Consider the following 23,055-nt stretch of genomic DNA (forward strand, 5'->3'; position numbering starts at 1 on the left):
ACCAGTCATATTTTTTCGCAAATCAATGATACTACTCGTGACTACATTTGCTACGCATCTGCATCCCATGCAAATATTCTGTACTTCTCATTCCAATTTGTTTCATTTATTTTTTCGATAATCATTTTTGATTTTCAGTCTACTTTTATTGTATATTGTATGTCCCTCAAATGTATGTTGGATTAAGCCTGAATGTGTTTCGAAAGATTTGGAACTTGTGTTCTTTCATCTATTCAAAATACATAATAAAAAATATGATGCATGTTTAACGTACTTAATATAAAATTCACCAGAGTTTACCTGTAATTAAAAGTGCAATGTTGCATGCCGTCGTTAGTTCAGTATCAAGTATATTAATCAAATACAAAATGTTAAATTTTAGAAACATAGAATAATAATTATTGGCGCTGGACTACTAATCACTTTCTGTCGTGATTTCAATACCAGAACTAAATTCATTTTGAAAACATCAATTTGATTTTTGAATGATAATTTTTCTGTGTAAAGAGATAATTTTTTGGCTGTGAGAGGACTAGAAGGATGTACGTAGACGGGTTAATATATATACTCTCAACATTTTCATTGACGTTTGGTAAGTATGATTAAAATCAGTATTCATACAATTTAAATAAATCGTATAGTATTGTTTTAATCATAACATATTGAAAGAGTCTAAATGATTACATGTAATACATTGAATATTAATCTTGGAAGGAGTTTTGTAAAATAAATTGAAAACAAAACGTTTAATAATTTTATGCGTCCGAAGCGCTTTTCTTGATTTACCTTCATCAGGAACGCTCAAAGCCAAGCATTTGAAATCCGATGATGTATAAGTACCGAAATATAAATTATTAGAGTGTAAGAGTGAGGGCGGAATGTATGAAAGTAACATGAAAGGAGTAGGTTCAGTAAGACCCCTTTTTGGCCCCAAAATATAGCAGTTTTACAAAATTGTTAAAATGTAAACCTTTAGTTATTTATTGGACAGTAGAATGCTTCTGCTACATAAATATGGGCTGTTTTTGACAATACAATGCACATATATCCGGTACTAGCACCATTAAGTCATGCTTAATTACTGAAATCCTCATAATTCTAGCATTTTAGTTAAATTTTAGACGGTTTTCGTGTAAAACGAAAGTGGCCGCATTCGTGTTCATCCTTTATATTGAAATGTAAGTTGTATTTTATGATAATACATAACATATATAAAGTTTGAGGATGAACACGGATGCGGCCACTTTCATTTTTACCAAAAACCATCTGAAAAATTACATTTTTCGGCATAATAGGTAGATTTTTCATATTTGAGCTTGAATCGGATAGTTTTTAATGACTAAATCTGTTAAAATCTTTCACATAAACTAATTAATTCAAATAAAATAGACCCTTAAGTGTTTAAAAAGTGGTCAAAATCTTTCGTCAGATGAACCTGAAATTTGAGGCCAAAATCGGTCCTTACCGGATCTACTCCTTTGTTACAAAAATTCTTTCGTTAAAACAGCTTTTGCATACAAGTGAATGTACGAAATGGCGAAATAAAACAAATTCTTGCATATAAGATGAGAAATAATATATACCATGAATAAAGGCAACTGTAGTATACCGTAAACAAAAATCGAGGTAAAACACATCAATTAAAAAAGGGACAAAATTAACAACAGGAACACTGAAGTGCAACAAAAACAAATGCCAACGTACACAGAAACGAACTATTTGATAACAACTGCAATGCTACTCTTTTCAAAAACACACAAAAATCATTTTTTTCGCTATCATTAAATATTTTACTTCTTATCAAATTTAATTCGGACAACTATTGTTTCACGTGGTAAATGAATAAAAAGTAAAATCACAAATACTGAACTCCGAGGAAAATTCAATCGGAAAGTCCCTAATCACATGGCAAAATCAAATGACAAAACACATCAAACGAATTGACAACTGTCATATTCCTGACTTGGTACAGGCATTTTCGAATGTAAATGAATAAAAGATACGATATATGGTCTAATTGTCAGCGAGACAACAAGCAAAGTTGATATTATCAACTATATTTCACCATACGGTCTTCAACATTAAGTATAACCATAATGTATATTCGGCTGTAATGCTGCAACCAACATTAAGAACAACCATAATATATAGTCATCTATAATGCCGCGACCAACATTAAGTATAACTATAATATACAGTCGGCTATAAATGCCGCTACATGATAAAATGTTAAATATAATCGAGATTGGAAACAAATTAAAGAACAAAAGACAGCCCAGGTCAACCAAAGGGTTTTCAACGCAGCGAGAAAATCCCGCGCCTATAGACGATAATGTATTACTCGTTCCGCGAAATGGCAAGTTGAAAAGAAAATTGACAAAACAATCGACGAACAACAAATATTCCATTCAACAAACAATGACAACCACTAAATTACCGACTTGAAGTAAATTGGGATAAAATACCGAAAACAAAACACGCCAGAACAATTATTAACATTATAAATCATAAATATAAGTTCGCATATTAGGAGTGTTTAAAGAACAGTGAACGGATGATTTGAACTAATTCACTGAAACATGTCTACTGTGATTTGTCATTCAATCAAAAATTATCACATCGAATTATAGATAAAAAGTGACAGATACAAATATTATAGAAGCAAATCATCATTTGAACAAATCAATGTGATAGCACTTTAAATAAAGGCAACAATAGTATACCGCTGTTCGAAAGTCATAAATTGATAGAAACAAAAACAAATGATATAAAGAAAACTTATAAAATTGAAAAAAAATATACATCTTATACAAATAAACGACTCAGTAGGGCTGATAACTGCTGAAAGCCCGGACTCCCTTTTTGTCATAAAAACAAAGATAAACAACAACACCTTAGTATTGATAAAAAATATGTATTATATATCCAAGCAACCTTTGTCTTAAAATCATATTCTACAAAGTATCAAACTATTTAACCTATGTTTATGTAATAAAAGCAACAGTAGAACACCGCTGTTTAAAAGTCATCAATCGATTGAGAGAAAAAAATCTGAGTTTCAAACAAAACCGAGGTAAACTATAAGAGGTTGTACATGTATATTCTGCCTATAAATAACATTTTGCATACAGTGCGTATAAATAAACTCATCATAGATGCCAGGATTAATATTTGTATTTACGCCAGACATGCGTTTCGTCTACAAAAGACTCATCAGTGACGCTCGAATCTAAAAAGGGTAAAAAAGTCAAATAAAGTACGAAGTTGAAGAGCATTGAGGACCAAAATTTCTTAAAGTTTAGTTAAATACAGCTAAGGTAATCTACCAGTATTCCTGAGGCAGAAAAGCCTTAGTATTTCAAAAAATCAAAAGTTTTGTAAATAAAGGCAACAGTAGTATACCGCTGTTCAAACTCATAAATCCATGGACAAAAAACAAAATCGGGGTAACAAACTAAAACTGAGGGAAACGCATTAAATATAAGAGGAGAACAACGACACAACACTAAAATGTAACACACACAGAAACGGACCAAGCATCAGACAAAATCCCACGAGAATAACAAATATGACATCAAAACCAAATACATGAATTTGGGATAAACAAGTACCGTGACACGTCTTATCGCAATGTTAATTTACACTCAAAAATAAGAGAAAACAAACGACGCAACGTTAAAATGTAACACACACAGAAACGAACTATAATATAACAATGGCCATATTCCTGACTTGGTACAGGACATTTTTAAAGGTAAAAATGGTGGGTTGAACCTGGTTATGTGGCATGCCAAACCTCCCTCTTTTATAGCCATGTGAAATATAACATTAAAATGACAACTCAACACCACAGGACTACAATATAAATAAATTAAAGAACACAATTGACAAAGAAACACACGAACAACAGCCAACAAAAGGCAACAAGTTCAAAATGTTAATACGCCAGAAGTGCATTTTGTCCACACAAGATCTACTAGTGACGCCCAGATACAAAAGTTTGAAAGCCGAAACAAGCACAAAGTCGAACAGCATCGAGGACCAAATGATAAAAAAAAGTTGTGCCAAAAACGGCCAGGGTTTTCTGTTAGTTGTAAACAATTAATTTATAAATATGACCATATCAATGATAATTCATGTCAGCACAGGAGTGCTTACTACTGGGCTGGTGATACTCACGAAGAATAAAAACTCCATCAGTAGTGGCACTTACTATTAATTTAATGTGCAAATATCGCAATTAACGAAAATATCCTAAATATCTACCAATCATTTAAAACTGTGGACTTCGAACGGCTTATCCATAATTTTACATTCTGCAGATACACACGTTTCTGCTCAGATTGTACGTTAATTTTTCTTATGTAGCTTTAGAGTGTTAACTTTTTATTCATGAATAAGTCATTGTGTGGGATTTTTTATAAATTGATTGATAACACGACTTAAATGGATAATTTACTGTAGCCATTGAAAGCTAATTTATAATACATTGAACGATTGCATGTTTTTCTTACGTGATAAAATTATATGTTTCAACAAAATTCACATTTAATCACACAGGTATTTCCTTTTGTCTATTTCTTTAACTTTCGTTTTGTTTATTTCAAGATCGCATTAATGACTCTGTTTTTTACGAATAACACCAAATCACAAAAAATTCACTTTATCCTTATGGATATTTTTAGGGAAAAGTTCGGTGTTTAAAGTTAGTGTGGGTTGATGTGTCGTAATAGAAATATATATATGATTTCAATTAAAGTAGCAGTGACTGGCAGATTTCCCGCGGTAGTGAACACATTTTACTATGTTTTCCAAATTATGTGCTCTTTTATTATTTTTTTGTTCACGTTATTTTAAAGCATATGCAAAGGGAAATTGTTACGCCAGTTAACCTGACTTTTATTAAAACACAGTATCGTGGTTGCGAAGTCTGTTATGCTGGCAATATTTGTTTGTACTAGTAATTTCTGTTAATCTTGTTATTTATTTGATGTATTGACTTTTTTGTCAAAGAGCAAATTAATTGTTTCGACAAAAAAATACCTATAATAGTACCGCAGTCCCACTAAAGCCCCAGTCCCACTAGACCACGATCGCACCACGCTCACCGCGATCTAAAATAAATTCAGATCGTGGTGAGGTCGCAGAATGAGCGGCATGAAAATGTAAATTTTCGTTGCTTTCACGATGCTGCTACGTCCTCATTACGCTTCTACAACGACCCCGCTACGATTATACCACTTTCTCACCGCGCTTATTCTGCGACCTCACTAAGCTTATGAAGATCTTTCTACGCTCTTCACGTTCTCACTACGACCATTCCACGAGTTATCCGATTGCAACACGATCTTGCCAAGCTTCTACTGCGATTATAGCACGTTCTTACCACGATTATACTACGTTCATACCGCAATCTTACTACGTTCTCAGCAATAACGTCAACATCGTGTTCCATATCAATACAGTTCCATTCCTTCTATTTCTGATTAATATGTAGATTTCTCGGAAACAACACAGGCATGCCATTAAAATCTATTAGAAGACGTGGGCGTGGTGGTAGGGGTTGATGTAGAGGCAAAGGGAACTAAGTAACGAATCCTGATCAAGCGGAGATGTCGAACCGACCAATCCAACCTAAATAACAACCTATTGCTGGTCCATAAAGCTCAAATGACGATATTTTAGTGAACGATAGTAGAGATGACACAGATGTGTCAATAGATATAGAAAGATGTGGTATGAGTGCCAATGTGACAACTCTCCATCCAAGTAACAATTTATAAAAGTAAACCATTATAGGCAAAGATACGGCCTTCAACACGGAGCCTAGGCTCACACCGAACAGCAAGCTATAAAGGGCCCACAAAACTACTAGGGTAAAACCATTTAAACGGGAAAACCAATGGTCTAATCTATATAAAAACGAGAAGCATGGTTGAGCCGTTAGAGCAAATGAATAATTACATACAGACAAACAAAATGTAGGGAGCATTTTTATATAATTTATGTGAAAATGACAATGAGAACGAGAAGCATGGTTGAGCCGTTAGAGCAAATGAATAATTACATACAGACAAACAAAATGTAGGGAGCATTTTTATATAATTTATGTGAAAATGACAATGAGAATGATGGTCGTAGTGTGAACGTAGTCAGGTCGTAAGAAAAGCGTGATGAGGACGGCAAGGGCGTGCTATAATCTTACTATGGTCGTGAACAGCGTGGTATAGTCGTAGTGGAAGCGTAGTTTGGTCGCGGTGAGAACGTGATTGTCGTAATGAGGTCGTAATGACGTCGCTGCGAGATCGTAGCGCAGTCTCTCCGAATAGAATCACGCTCTCGCTACGATGATACAGCGACCTTTGCGATCTTAGTGCGCTCTCACTACGCTTCTACTGTGACCTGATTTCGCCACGAACGCATCACGATTGTTTTGAACATGTTCAAAGTTGGCCACGTTCATCACGATCTTGAAGACCTCACCACGACCGTGATACGACCTTACTGCGATCTACACGATCGTACTACGATCATTAAAATTTGCATTTTTTTCACAGATCGTAGTGCGATCGTGGCCTAGTGGAACTGCGGTATGAGGCCACAATCGCACTACGATCTATGAAAAAAATGCAAATGTTGACGATCGTAATGCGATCTTGTAGATTGCAGTAAGGTCGTATAATAATAATAATAATGATAATAATATCTTTATTTAGAGAGAGTAACTCATTTGGATTACACCAATTTTCAATAAGGCTCTCTTAATACAATAATAATTACATTACAAATAAACAATGCATCAATAATAATGATAAATAAAGATTATGTACAATTTAAAATACAATAAACAATTATGATATGGCATTACAGTAAAAATATGATGGTAATGTTAAAAATACATAGATTTGTATTTATGTTTAAATTCGGATACTGTATTTGATTTTTTTTATTGAATTAGGAAGAGCATTCCACACTTTTGGTCCATTGTACGAGAAACTAGACTTATACAACTCTGTATTTGGTTTTGGAATAATAAAATTATCTGAGGATGAAAATCTCGTATTATATTTTTGGTTTGCAGAAGCTGATACAATAAGACTGGACATATATTCTGGAGCTAAGCCATGTTTTGCCTTTTACATTAGTAATGATTTGTGATAAAGTATTCTTTGTGTAATTGGCACAATGTTACATTCTTGAAATAATTCTCTTGAAGGTTTGGTGTAATCATGTTCGTCTAAAATTATTCTTGCTGCCCTTTTTTGCAGTTTTAGTAAACTATCTAATAGAAAGTTATTACAGTGTCCCCATATTGAACAACAATAATCTAAATGAGGTAAAACGTAAGCGTTATAGTACATTTGTCTAGCTTTGTGATTTAAATATTTCTTTATCCTTTTTAGTAAAGCTAAAGAAGAGTTAACTTTTTTGATTGTATAATCGATATGAGAAGACCAAGATAGAGATGCATCAATAAAAACACCTAGAACTTTTTCACATGTACTTTCTATAATTTGTTGTTCATTTAAAGCAAGTTTAATGTTTTTATTTGATGTAACGGAAAGCTTTTGTTTAGATCCAATGCATATAGCTTTCGTTTTAGATACATTTACAGCCATTTTATTGTCATCATACCAGCGAAAAATATCTTGTAAAACCGTATTAAGTTTTTGACTGATGCAACTTTTGTTTTGTCCAATGACTGATATGGTGCTATCATCAGCAAATAAATCGGTGTTATGATTAGGATTGGACAAAGGAAGATCGCGGTATCACGGTCGTGGTGAGGTCTTCAAGATCTTGATGAGCGTGGCCAACTTTGAACATGTTCAAAACAATCGTGGTGCGGTCGTGGCGAAATCAGGTCGTAGAAGAAGCGTAGTGAGAGCGCACTAAGGTCGTGGATAGATCGCAAAGGTCGCTGTACCATCGTAGCGAGAGCGTAGCGAAATCGTGATTCTATTCGGAGAGACTGCGATACGATCTCACAGCGACATTATTATGACCTCACTACGACCATCACGTTCTCACCGCGATCCAACTTCGCTAAGACCATATTACGATCTAGCACGCCCTTGTTGTCCTGATCGCGCTCTTCTTACAACCCGACTACGTTCATTCTCATTTTCATTTTCACATAAAATATATTAAATCTCTTCAGGTTTAGTTTGTCTTTATTAATTAGGATTTCTTGTCCATTTTCTCTTACGGCTCAACCATGCTTGACACATCTGTGTCATCTCTGCTCTCATTCACTAAAATATCATCATTTGAGCTTGATGGACAAGCAAAAGGTTGTAATTTAGGTTGGATTGGTCGGTCCGACATCCCTGCTGAATCAGGATTCGTTACTATCAGGGCCCCTCTGCCTCTTTTTCTACCCCTACCACCAAGCCCACGTGTTCTAGTAGATTTTGGAATTATGACTTTATATTCCCATGCAGAAATCTACGTATTAATCAGAAATAGAAAGAATGAAACAGCAATGGAACACGATGTTGACGTTATTGCTGATTTCGTGGTAAGATCGCGATATAAACGTAGTATAATCGTGGTAAGAACGTGCTATAATCGCTGATGAAGGATGGTAAGATCGTGTTGCAATTGTATAACTCGTGGTATAGTCGTAGGGAGAACGTGATGAGCGTAGTAAGATCATGATAATCGTAGAAAAGGCTTGGTTAGAACGTGGTATAATCGTAACGGGATCGTTGTAGAAGCGTAAAGAGAACGTAGTATCATCGTGAACATAACGAAAATTAATATGTTCATCCCGCTCATACCGCGACCTCACCATGATCTGGATAAATTTTAGATCACATTGAACGTGGTGCGATCGTGGTCTAGTGGGACAGGGGCTTAATACAAAAGTATAAAATTATATTAAAAAATATTCCGTTCCTGTTAAAAGAATTTTAGGTATCAACGTAATGACCGTTTTTAATCTGGCTCCAGCATGTTATATTCAATGTTCCAGACTGCCTCGCCATAAAAATTATTCTCCAATATCTTAAATGAATTTGTTTGGCATCTACGTCTTCTATATATTGGTCGGGTGAAATAATTGACATCTTAAGAAATCAACACGATTTGCACTTAACGGATCTGTGGAATGCATTAAGATTAATATTTCATTCACAACATTACGCAATGACGACTGAATAAAATATATTTTTATAAACATGCAATTCAATCTATATCTGAAAAATAATGTTAAGTTCGAAAATAGAGTTTCTATAACATATTGACTATTTCAGAAACACTACAACAGGTTGTTGTTCAGTTTAATTAAAATAAGATTTCAAAAATCGATTTTGGAGTTGTTAACTTCTAAAATTCCATTTTTCAGTAATGGATTCATATTTGATGATTATGTAATGAGATTCTTATCGTAGCAACAAACATAATTGGAACGACGAAGAAAAACACATTAAGAGACTATTTAATCAAAGAACAAATAGAAAACCATTCCCGTATCAAGTATCTACTGTCGTGATCTTTAAATAGTTTGTTATTAGGTACGTTGATGGCTAAAACCCTTCTCAATTCAAACATATCAAAATAATATAATAAAAATACGGAGCTGTGGTATAATTGTCAATGAGCAATTTTAGGTCCCCGTAATGGGGAAAACACAAACCGTATAGTCAGTTAAAAGATGACCTTACATGAAACATGTGTAGCAATTCAATCGAGAAAACAAACAAAACAATAGTCCGGTTGCCAATTACCGATTTGATTCTATTATTACACACTTTTTAAACAAATTACTACCCTTTGTCAATCGTAGACTGGACAAGATTCCCTTTTGCCAATGCAAAGCATGATGAATTGAAAGTGATGTATCGGCGGTTTAACTAATTTTTCATGAAAAATAATTTCTGATGTCAAAAGTATTTAGCTAAACAACAAATTAGTGTAATTAAAATATTAAAAAAACTTATAGATTACTCACATTACGCACAGGTAAAGCTCTGTCTTCTAGCTCTCCATTGTAAATAAAAACTAATGTCCGTCATAAGGGAGAAAACCAAATTAGGGATCTCAAATTACAGGGTCAATTACGGGAATTGGCAAATAGCCTATTCACGGAAAACTAACATGACACACATGAACCAACAACAACTTCACAGCTACGGGCCTTTGGCTTGGATATGCACATAAGAAATGTATATGGTTGTGAGCGCTCAAGCCTAACCTTACCTTTTAATGTGTATAGTATAAGAACAAGCTTAACTTAAGTTCGCTACTCAGTTTCAAAATAACAAGCTTTTCATAACACTAGTATATTTTGATAGGGGGTTGATAATTAAAAAGAAATAAATGTGCCAAATATATATATATAGGTCCGTGTGCTCGTATTCGAGATATTAGCCCATGAGATTTTGGCGGGAAAATGTTCTCTCTTGATTTTTCTTAGCTTTATCATTGACGAGTTCTCAAAAACTATTAAAAAATAACAACAGTTGTATAAGACTTTTACATATAGCTTATACTGATACTTGTAAAAAATTAAAAAAAGGAAAGATGGTGGTCAGTGGGCAATTTTTTTGAAGGCATTCAAATGGATAAAACCAGAGGATTCCGAAAATCAGACAAAAATTCCAAAACATGACGAGCGAACATCCTTAAGATAACTGGCAAACTCTCGAAAATTAGAGAAAACAAGTCAGCAGATCTTGAGATTCTGATAATTTTTGCCCCAGTCGGATTTATTTATCTGGTATCGTTTCGAGATACAAGACAATTTATGAATGTAACCCTCATATATAAAGTATACGATTTGGTATGATTGCAAAATAGACAATTTATGTTCCATTTTAAGCTATGGTGGCAATCTTTGTTATTGGTGGAAACAAAAATGTTATACTCAATCAAGGAAAACAATAAGGGTTCCTGTTGGTGAATACATTGACCTTAATTGAAAATATTCAAGTTCAGAAACATTCTATGTTTAACAATTAATATTTTTACATCTGTAGGTAATTACATGTTTCCAGTTCTTAAAATGGACAACGGAAGTGGTATACGTGTAATGGACTTCTGGAATATGGAACAAGTTCATTGCGGTACTCACAGTACAAGTGGACTTTACCGACATGATTATATAGATTACGCAGACGTTAGCTGTATCTCATTTGTAAGACCAAACTACCTAGTGATTTTTCTATCCCTTTTTTATTTATAAAGCCTTTTTGCGAAAAATCTTTAAAAGTGTCATGTTTTCTCGAATTTTCAAATTATATGTAATTCAGTAGTTGAATCATAAATTAATAAGCCAACCTGTTAAAATTCTGTTTTAGTATTGAGTAAAGATAATTAAATTTTGTATCACTCTATTTCTGCTTTATTTACAGATATATGTATTTTATGGCGATACGGCGCGCAGTCTAAAGTATACCAACCCTACCACATTGAAAATTGAGGAATGGATGTCACGGGCTGCTGAATATACCTGGAATGATATACCACAATCAACGGATAATTTCATCATCAAGTATACTTAACACAGTTCATACAAAAAATAAAAATTCCATTGACATGGCTGTCTGTGATCATTAAAAACTAGATAAACTAGATAAACTGTTTTCCCAGCACTCCACTCTGAATTAATATAAAAAAGAAGATGTGGTATGATTGCAAATGAGACAATTCTGCACAAGAGACCAAAATAACACACAAATTAACAACTATAGGTCACCGTACGTCCTTCAACAATGAGCAAAGCCCATACCGCATAGTCAGCTATAAAAGGCCCCGAAATGACAATGTAAATCAATTCAAACGAGAAAACTAACGGCAGTATTTATGTACAAAAAAGAACGAAAAACAAAAAGGTAGCATATAAACAAACGACAACCACTGAATTACAGGCTCCTGACTTGGGACAGGCACATTATTACATGATATGGCGGGGAATTAACTTTGTTATAACAACAAAGTCTCTGTAAGAAATAACTTACGTAGTTAAAGTTTTTTTGAGAATCTTGTCTAGATCGACACTCATTGTTCTTCGTAGTACTACGGATACTGTGTCATGTATTTAACCGATTTGTACTATAATTGTATAATTTTTTATTTAAATAAAGATCATAGATTTTGCTCTGAATGAATTTGGTTGATCTATAAACAGTGAAAACAACTTTATAAATGTTATTCGTACGAGCAGCTTTTCTAGATTTACTCAAAGCCGAATATTTAACAGCCATGATATTTATTATATGATGCATCATACACAATCATTTATTTCCAGTACTTTTTATGACTACGAGTTTATTTGGATGAATGAAAGAAATGACACACTTTATGCTGGTATGTACTATACAGAAGACAACGACAATTATCCACAGTTTGTTTACTCAATAGGCGGAGTAAATTTTACAGGTAAATAATTTATTTTGGATGAAACACGTCTTCTGATTGGCTGAAAGTGTTTGGTCTATCTGCTCATAGACACAATTTTGGCATGTGACCACGACATCATGAAACTTTTTATCATTATTAACTCCTTTTTAGAATTAAATTAAAAAGAATGACTTTAATATTTGTGTCTGTCTATTCGAAATAACATAAATAATGTGGTGCACACCTTTAAATAACACGAGCTACGCGGGTTATTCAGTGTGCACCACATTTTTTTTATGTTATTTTTTCATAGACAGAAAAAAATATTACAGTCATTCCTTAAATATTTATATAAGTATTACCTCCATAACGTATATGTATGCATTCAATAAACTTGTAGAAAAACAATGTTTTTTTCATCGATTGATAATACCTAGTGTTTGATATGGAGAAGGATTTGTTTTCTCACTATTGTTTAAACCTTTCTTTTTTGTGAGGAGGGAGGCGCTTTATCTTGTATTGCTATTTTTATCATTCTGAAGAATTTTAATTTACCATGGCTTTGACATACTTCTATTTTTTTCAAGTTTTACAAGTGTAAGAAGCTTCCTGTGTTAAAATGTTTGAAACTATACCTAGTGGTTATATTAAGCAATAGTTTAAAAAAAAAACCAGACAGCACTATATGCAAAAGTGCAGACAAACAACAGTCTATTATAACACTAAACAATAGATTGTATTCTATTCAGTGCCGTTCAGTTGCTTATTAGACACTTCAGTACTGTTCAGTAGCCTTCCAGAAAATTTATTAAGATGTTGATGTTTACAGGTAAAAAAATACTGAACAGTCTGAATATAGACAGAACAAGTCTTAATTGACTGCGAGTTAAGTGTATGATTTAATAGTTCTGAATTTACTACATAAAAATCTATGAAAATTTACCGAAAGGCTGTAAAAGACATATTCATTAAATGTCCACTTGATAAAGGGTTCTTCATATAAAAATGATCGTTTCCAATCAAAATTGATTAATTAATGTGATGAACTCATATGATCGTTTAAAGTCAGTTCCTGTACGACTAGCAGCATCTGTCGCGTTGCTCATGGTCAGTAGTAGTAAACAATCATAGATAAAAAGAATTCGGAAATGTTACATTTGAATTGACCAAATTGAGGACCAAAATTCCTAAAAGGTTTTCCAAATACAGCTACGGTAAACTTGAAATGATTATATCAATGGTGACGGTCATCGGTGACACATATATGCTGTTCCGATCAAACAAAGCATGACGTTGTCCGTAAAATCGAATACTAGTAGATGTAAAAAGTAGAATAACAAAAACACAAACGAATGGATAACAAATGTCATATTCCTGACATTTTCTTATCAAATACTTCAGAAATAAGTCAAGGAGTATGTCGCCTTGTTAAACTTTTCTTTGATATTTTAAAATGTTCTTTACTGTTGCTTAACAAAGGCAACAGTAGTATACCGCTGTTCAAGACTCATAAGTCCATGGACCAAAAAAACTAAATCGGGGCAACAAACTAAAACTGAGGGAAACGCATTAAATATATGAGGAGAACAACGACACAACATTAAAATGTAACACACACAGAAACGGACTAAGCATTAGACAAAATCCTATGAGAATAACAAATATAACATCAAAACCAAATACATGAATTTAGGAACGGTGCATTACGTTTGCGCGCATTACCATTACTTTTGCGCGCAAAAAGCATTACGTTTGCGCGCAGCTTTTGATTACATTTGCGCGCCTTTTTTTGCATGAACCATATATTGGCGAGTTTTGGATGTGTCTATGGGCCACTCGATATATCTCGGCCGGAAGTCAGAATAAAATTCTCGGAACCTCTCGAAAGTTTTCTGTCATTTATACAGGTCTTAACAGGTTGCAATTGTTATCCGTATACGGTGCAGGAAATGCTTACCCTTCCGGAACACCTGATTTCACTCCCGGTTTCTAGTGGAGTTCGTGTTGTTTCTTAATTATTATTTATAACTGTTGATGTAAATGTCCTTTGGTTTTGTGAGTCTTTGTTTACTCCTTGGTTTTGATTGTTATTGTCTTTATTGATATTATAAATATTCAAAAGAATTTGAAAAAATTACTAACAGGAACGTTAGTTTATTATAAAGTTTTAATTCATTTTTTGTTTGTTTGTTTTAATAGTTTAACCTTATAGCATCTACATATTTGTACAATGGTACGGTTTTGAAAATGGTATTCATTGTGTTGACCAACTATCTTACACGTCTTGATTCATTCACATTATAGATCACATTTCAAAAGCACACTATCGGTTTGCGTTCTCAAAAATTCCGGATAAAATGTCAATGAATCCGGAGTCAAAATATTTAATGCAGGCCGTTTGACAACTATTAGATCAAGATATGTGATGACGCAAATGCGTATTCTTTTCCTGAGTATCAGTGAGATGCTTTCTATTTACTATTTTGTGCGCTAAAATACTACTTGCATGCAATAACACTCATGAAAGCTTATTTTCGTTGTTGTTATCCAAATTCAGGACACGGCAGAATGAGCTTTACATGTGAATTTCAAGCACGGTCATCATTACTCACGGTATTCTGACTTCGAGTTCTTTCTCTTTTGTTTCTTTTTTGAGTCACTGTCCTTTTGTTTCTTTTTTGAGTCACTGTCCTATTATAAACTTTGACCTTTTCGAAAAGCTAAGGATTGTCTACCCAATAGATTCCTTAACTTTGTAATGTATTTAGCCTTTTAACTTTTTTCATTCGAGCGTCACTGAAGCTTTTTTTGTAGACTTAACTCTTGTCTGGCGTACATCATTTTAATTCTAGTATCTTTTTACATCTACATACCTATTTATATAAATTGGTTATTTTGAAAGTGTGTACAGGTATTCATAAACTTCTGAATTAAGAAATTCTTCGGCAAAACTAAGTTTTCCTGTAGAATGTTTGAATGGATTTAAGTAAAATCAGGAAATCCTTAAAATTTGAGATGTTTTATGGGTCCCAATCAATTGCATGCCACAGGTTTCACCGCATACAACATCTACCATGAGTAAAGACAGCTTCAAATACGAGTTGAGAATATAAAGGCATTCATGTAGGAAACAAAATATAAAGATATGATAGATAAAAATAAATGCATCCAGAATTCCAGATTACAAAGCAAACTGAGTGTAAAATTTATATTGCGATAGGTTTGTGCAATTTGCATAAGTCATCCGGTTAGTAGAAATTATGATTTGCCAAATGGTTATAATCGGAAAAATTATGTACATTCCCACTTAATAAATAAAATAGTCGAGCTTTAAAATAACTATTCAAATAGAAGCTGTAAATATATACTTTCATCTGGCTTCTTCTATTCACAGTCAATTATTTCAATTCAAAAGCAAACACAAATTCAGCAACAATCTTTTGGTGACCCGGCAGTCAGCGGTCTTAGATTCATGTATTGCTTTTCTTTCTTTTTTTTTCAAAGAAAGCAACTTGTTTGACATGTAAACTCAGTAGAAATAAGGTAATAATACTTATTTATTAATTAATTTGTTCAATTATTTACAAGTATCAGACTGAGTAACCTCTGTTAGTCTAAGTCTCCCAAGGCAGGGAAAAAGAAGATAAAGCCGCATATTTTTTTCGATTTTCAGATACAATTCAACAAGGCAAAATTTTAAGAAATCTGTGTGTGACATAACTCATTTATTATCATTTGGCCTTAAGCTAACGGGGTTTAAAATTGGTTTAAGAATTCAATATGAACAATATTTAATTTAAATTAACAAACTATTCTCAAAATTAATAATTGATAGTCATAATTATCTATTATAAAAATACCAACAAAAAATATTCATTTAGAATTTAAATATAATAATTATTTTGATTTATATTTTTACCTGAGATTACCTGCAAAATGAATGCGCGCAAATGTAATCAAAAGCTGCGCGCAAACGTAAAACATTTTAATCCCCAAATGCGCGCAAACGTAGTGCGCCCTTTGGGATAGATAAGTACCGTGACACGTCTTATAGTAATGTGAATTCACACTCAAAAATAAAAGAAAACAAACGACACAACGGAAACACAACGTTAAAATATAACACACACGGAAACGAAATAAATCAAATAAACAATAAGTCACACGAATCCCACTACAAATCGGTTGTTGACTGCATGTGATGAACACGGTATAAGCTTTTACAAAACTTTAAAGATGTATATGTAACTCTTACAAAAAATCTTTTCAGAAAGTACAAATTCATTGGAAACATAGATGAAACCTGAATGATTGGATTTTGTAGAACGATTTCTTTAACTATAACTCAATGTTTGTAGAAATTGTAATGTAACCGGTTACATAGTTACTATGAGATATGCAAATACGTAGACATAAAATAATTTGGAACTGAAAATAATGAACATTTTAAAATTGTCTGTTTCAGGTAGCAATAATCCAATAAACGTTTCAACTGTAACTTTTGCGAAATATTTAGAAGTCTACTTTTGGATGTCAGGTGTGTATTCCACAGATTAACAAAAAAATTCAAAAAAATATTGCATCGGTTCTTAACACTGACTCAGCTGTACCCACTGTATCCATCGACTTAAATCCATCAGATGCGTTTACCGAAAACGTATTATCAACCTGAACATAGAGGCTTTTATATTTTACAAATTCAAGATCCGGAAGGAAATTATTTAAAAGATGAAACGAAAACAAGAACAATATACTGAACCAAACACGTCTATGCTACGATTAAAAGTATACTAGTATGCAAACAAACAAAAACATGATCAGAAAAAAACATAATATATAAAGATATGATAACAATGGCCTATATTTCTTCAGTTTTGTACTAAAGTGGGAAGCTTCTGATGCTTTACATGCATATACCGCAGTGTGCATGCAATATAAATCAAAATATGAAGATTAGAATACGACCAGTTCATCAAACAGATCAGACGTATGCTGTTCAACTTGTGTAGTTTTTTTCTTCATAACTCTACTTGTTCAATTTTATTTGCAAGCACACACTGACACTTAATTATTTATTTCTACAAATGTTCCATCTATTGTAGATAGCTGTAATATTTCAAGTGTTAACCAACATTTAAATGAATGTCCAGGTAAGATCTACAGATGAGTTTTAATGCAATCTCAATTGATATCAGTAAAGAAAACATATTCTTGTTCGTTGGAATACCTGTTTGTTCTTAAAATTATTCTGTAATTTACCTAAAAAAAAAACAACTTCCATATGAAATTGATACATTAGTTTTCATTTATTTTTAGGAAAGGTCCCTCCAATCATACAAACTCCACAGACATCAGTATTGTTTACCAGCCGTGACAATGTTACTCTCGTTTGTTCATACCTTTCATATTATCCAGTACTCGATGTGCGCTGGAACTTCGATTCTTCTGAAAATGGCGTCCGTGTAATTATAACCAATGACATAGATCATACAAAATACAGTGGTTCATCAACCCAAGTACCTTCATTAACTATCCATGCTGCAGAATTGTCTGACCAGGGGAACTACACCTGTTCTATGAAAAACCGATATGGATGGGCAGAGGGAAGTGGTATTCAGATAAATATGTTAACGGGTATTGAATATTTTTTTATTTTTTTCTTAAACGTTTAGGTACAGGTTTTTGAGATAGCAACCTATCATTAAAAAACACGTACAAGACATTTCGTTAACATTCCTCTCAATAAAAGATATATACAAAACATAAAATATGCAATAAACACCAAAAACTTCAAAGTACAAAAGCATTTATACATTTCAATCTTGTGTCCATCAATCTTGAATATTGTCTCCACGCACCTCTTAATCGGTCTTTCATAATTATGTTGATTGATCAGTTAGCCATATTCTATTCATTAATCGTATCTTTCATTTCAATATTTCTAAAGAAAAATGAAACTCGTAATTAATGGAGACTAAATCCTTGGATGAAACAGAAAATCAAAGTAAAAACGAAAACTGAAAGAATCGGGTGCATCCCATCTGCTGTTGTTTCTAGTTCAATTATGCAAATTAAAACTCCTATGTAAGATTTTAAAAAGAATCTCTCTTAAACTAGAGGGCGAAGTGTGTGTTTGATGTCCAAGTTAAACAATGCTAAATGGCAGAATGTATAGATAAATATGAATTCGGTTAAACAATTGCCAAATCATCGGTATAACATTTCAGAAAAGTTTATTATAAATTATTTCAATACCGATGTTCTGACTGAAAGGATGATAATACCCTCGCGTACTGATAGTCTACCAGTAGCAGTATCGACCCAGTTCTGTAAAGCTGAAAACAACACTTTATAATGTGCATGCGTCTGTAGTACTTTTCTGGATCATCATTCATCCGGAACGATTAAAGAGGATTATTTGAATGTCAATGATTTATAAAACCGAAACAGTAGAAAGGTTATATGACCAGATTGGACTCAGTTAAAATAATACCAAAATCTATTTAGGATGAAATTTGAAACCGAAAACTATATTGAATAACTTTGAAATAGGCTGTCCACTGTATTGTACAGTTTTCTCGTTTTGGTCGTTTTATATTTGTCATTTCTGAGTCTTAAATTGCTGACTATGCCGTATGGGTTTTTTCTCACAGTCGAAAGTCATACAGTGACCTATAGTTGTTAGCTTCTGTCATTGTGTTTCCTGGTTGAGAGTTGTCTCATGGTTTCAATCATACCACAAGTTATCTTCCTTTTTTATATGATTCAAATTTCCAACTTTATCGAGTAGAATTCAGTGAATGTCTTTATTAACAGACTTCCTAATAAAAAGTAAAATAACAAAAAATACCGAACTCTAAGAAATATATAAAACAGACAGTCCCTAATCACATGGCAAAATCAAAAGCTAAAACACGTAAAACAAATGGATTAATTCCACTGCATGTTGATTTTGATGGTGAAATCAACATTTGATTGGTTGAAACTATCACACGTGACGTCGAACAATATACACCTATTGACTGGGTGTGAGGGTAATAGCAAGTTTGTTGTCCCTGAGGTACCAACTATTGCTCGAGGCAAAGCCGAGAGCAATAGTTGGTATGCGAAGGGACAACAAACTTGCTATTACCCGCACAACCAGTCATTAGGTGTTTTATTATACTGAACAACACAGCCATTAAGTGTTTTTATATACCAAATAACTAATTTTCTAAAAGTGTATATACCTTATCTGAAAGAAAGAAAAAATGTGACATAACTTTACATGCACATGATGAACTTTACTTTTTTTATAATTCGTTTTGTATTTATAAATATTTCATTAATTTCAATCAAGACTACAAATACTTGTGTTAAACTTTCCGTGCTTATTATAAATCCTAGTTAAAGTACACCAAACGCAAATTCACTTTTAATATACGGAGAGCGAACCCATATTATGAATAAGGTACTATATTTTAGATCTTTTAAAAAATTTCCATGAAGATTTTCTTTCTCTTTTATAATTGCTTCTTGTAAGTGAAATTACAATCAAAACAAACAGATTCCACCGTTTACAATATAAGAGTGAGTTTGACGTTGCAAAGCATACGTAACCAAGCAGAGTAGTCAATGACATCATTATCGTCCAATGAAAAATAAGCATGGAAAAGTACGGGAAAGATGATTATGAAACTATTAACCGGGGCAATAGTCTTTGAAACTATTAACTGGCAAATTGTCTTTAGAATGAAATAGCACAACTATTTCATTTATTTTATATAGGAAAAAAACTCTTGAAGTATAATAAAACTTCATATTCCCCTCAGAGTATCATATTCCCCTCTGAACATCATATTCCCCTCTGTAGGTCGGGACCTCGTAGTATGACGTTACGCGCGGTTACATGTAATGTGCATACCGTTTAAAAGTCGTTTAATTAAATTAGTGTTAACTACGTCATTACCGTGTTTAAATTTATTCAAGCGTTTAAATAAAAAGACTATTAATTAGGTCTTTCCACTTTAAGACCTTTTGTTTTTCTTCTGATTATTTTTTTTTTTCCTTCTTCTGCCGTCTGAGATGCTTTTTTGTCTTACAACATATCGAATGGATTGTTGGCCAATGATGTTGTACAGTGATGGGGGTTTCAAAACTCACCCTGTGTGACCGAACACTTATTCTTTTAGGAGTTATCTCCCCGCGTCCCCTTTTTCTTGTTATCGCTATATCTCTAAAATCGTAAAAGATTCTAGCAAACTGTTTTCACCAAATTGTTCATCTACTCTTAAGAATGATTTGGTTAATTTTGACTTGAGTGATAGGAAGACATCTTATAGAGTTATTTCCCTTTGAAAATTTAAGATAGGCGATTTATTGGATAAACTCATACGTTATAAGTTGTAGAGGCCTACAGTCTTTTGATATGAAGTCCTTGGTCCATTTGAAGGAAATTGAGGTCAAGTTCAAAGGTCAAGGTCATGTTTGAAAAATTTAAATTTTGAATTTTGCTTGTTATTGTTATTCAAAAGAAACTGTTAATGATATGATGTGTTTGCCAAATTACTGTTTACAATAAGGCGCAACTTCAACCTATTTCAGTCGAAGTGTTTTGGTTAACCCTTAAAGGAGTTTTCTCCCATTATGTATTTGAAATCATTATTTCCCACAACCATACAAGTGATTGACCTGGGGTCTTTTGATTTGAGATCACTGACTTATGACCTCAAAATTGAAAGGTCAATTTGACGTTCTAGATTTTGACCTTTGTTAAAAATTCTTTCTGATTCATTATAAAACAATTAAGTCGTCTGCATAAACCTAGTAATCTTATTTTTTTTTATATCAGTTTGATTTACCACATTACATTAACACGGAGTTACATTTTCTAACATCGTTTTTTAAATTTCATTGTTATTATCAAGGTGGAAAGACCTTCAATTGTTCTCTGAAGAATTGGTTTTTAATTTACTTTTAATCCGTACTGTTTTTGCCGTGTTTAGCTATTTAAACAAGCAGATAAGAAAACAAACGTACACAAATTAATATCTTATATTCAGTAAGTAAACGAAGCATAGTAAGTGGAATAAAACATTCATTTCCCTTAGCTTCGAGAGATATGAAGATTTGTTCATCCTCGAAAAATCACATTTCCCTCGGGCAGAGCCCTCGTGAAATATGAATATTCTTGGGTGAACAAATCTTCATATCTCCCTCAGGAACGGGGAAAAAATGTTTAAAATACAGTCATATTCCTGACTTGGTACATGTGTTTTCTTTGGTTAAAAAATTGTGGATTAAATCATAATTGTAGTGTAATTTATTTATCTAGATATACTTTTCTAGATACCAGTCTTTGTCAGTGTCCATGTTCTCAAGTCAAGAATGGATCAAGTTACACAGCAGAGGAATTGCAAGTCCTTCTTTCGTCATCGCTTAAGAAATTGGAAAAGGAACTAAAAGTTGACAAAAAACTGTTATCGTCGTATGTCAGTAAACATGTGTCTGCATCGGATGATAGGCAATCGTCGCGGTCATTGGGAATCGGAGGTATTGTCTGCCTTTGTTTGATGGCTGCAGCTATTCTAGGAATGGATTTGATGTCAATCAAACGTCACACTGCTACTGCCAAAGGAATATGCTTAGGAAGACCTCAAAAACTGTGACCCGAAATGACAAACATTTATCATAATGCTACATTGATAGAAAAGCAGAATTATACTATTACATTAGAATAGTTTCAATAAAATAACATGCTAATTGTACGAAAGAGGCACCGATATGGTATACTTTGTGTTTAATGCTATTGTTTGTCCCTTCTCATTCTCATAAAGATACCTGCTAAGTATCTCCCAATCCATAAATGCATTTAGATTTGGGAAAGCATTAAGATTTGTACTTGTATCAGATAGTAAATAAACTCATCATAGATACTTGGCTTAAAATTGTGTACCGTGCAAAACGCGCGTTTCGTCTATAAAATACTTATCGGTGTATCATCACTCGAGAGAAAAAAGTTTAAAAAACCAAATAAATAACGAAAGTGAGGAGCATTGCGGACCCAAATTTCTGCAAGGTTTTGCCAAGTACAGATCATTACGAGGTGATGCAATAAATTGTATTGGCAAATATTTCGGATCAACAAATAGCCATATATATCGGCTTCAACAAATGCCGGTCTCTTTTAAAATTTAAAGAAAAAACAATAAACAAAACACAATAGTGTGCTTTTAAATCTTAAATTTATAATAGATATGACGCATACACTTGAATCATCATAGTTGATACAGCAAAAACGAATCATTGTTTTCAAAAAAGCAATTTAAGGAATCTAGGGTGCCTAAATATCCAACAAAAGATTCTACTTAAAATTTTCTTAAAGATTTCTGGATTAAAGTCTTTCAAATTTGAATATCAAAATTAGGGGTCACGGACCTTTTTTTTTCGCAATGAAATTCACTGAATTTAACAAAATCACATTTTTTCATATGGGTTATTGGGAAAACTTATTTTCCTTATTAACCCTCTCCCTTTCACACCGGTACAGCTTACCGGTGAAACCAATTTCAAGATTTTTTTGGGACATTTAAAATTAAATTTTTAGAATTAAAATTTAGTTTTGTAAATTAAATACTCACCTTCATAAATTTAGATATCAGTCCACTCGCTGCATTATTCAACCGGAAACCAGCCAGAAAAAGAAACCATGACCCCGTGACAACCTCTCCC

At 33.1% G+C, this 23,055-nt stretch overlaps 1 protein-coding gene across 1 annotated transcript; it reads left to right on the forward strand.

The window, feature by feature from the left end:
- Positions 1–380: 380 nt before the first annotated feature.
- On the forward strand, positions 381–22,259 carry LOC139510960 (uncharacterized). Its single transcript, XM_071297518.1, has 8 exons — positions 381–592; positions 10,983–11,140; positions 11,358–11,497; positions 12,254–12,384; positions 16,811–16,882; positions 17,448–17,495; positions 17,662–17,979; positions 21,673–22,259. The coding sequence occupies exons 1-8, from the start codon at positions 541–543 to the stop codon at positions 21,990–21,992; spliced, it is 1,239 nt and encodes a 412-aa protein (XP_071153619.1). The 5' UTR covers positions 381–540; the 3' UTR covers positions 21,993–22,259.
- Positions 22,260–23,055: the final 796 nt, after the last annotated feature.

Source organism: Mytilus edulis, chromosome 2 (assembly GCF_963676685.1).
Source record: "Mytilus edulis chromosome 2, xbMytEdul2.2, whole genome shotgun sequence".
Taxonomy (NCBI): Eukaryota; Metazoa; Mollusca; class Bivalvia; order Mytilida; family Mytilidae; genus Mytilus; species Mytilus edulis.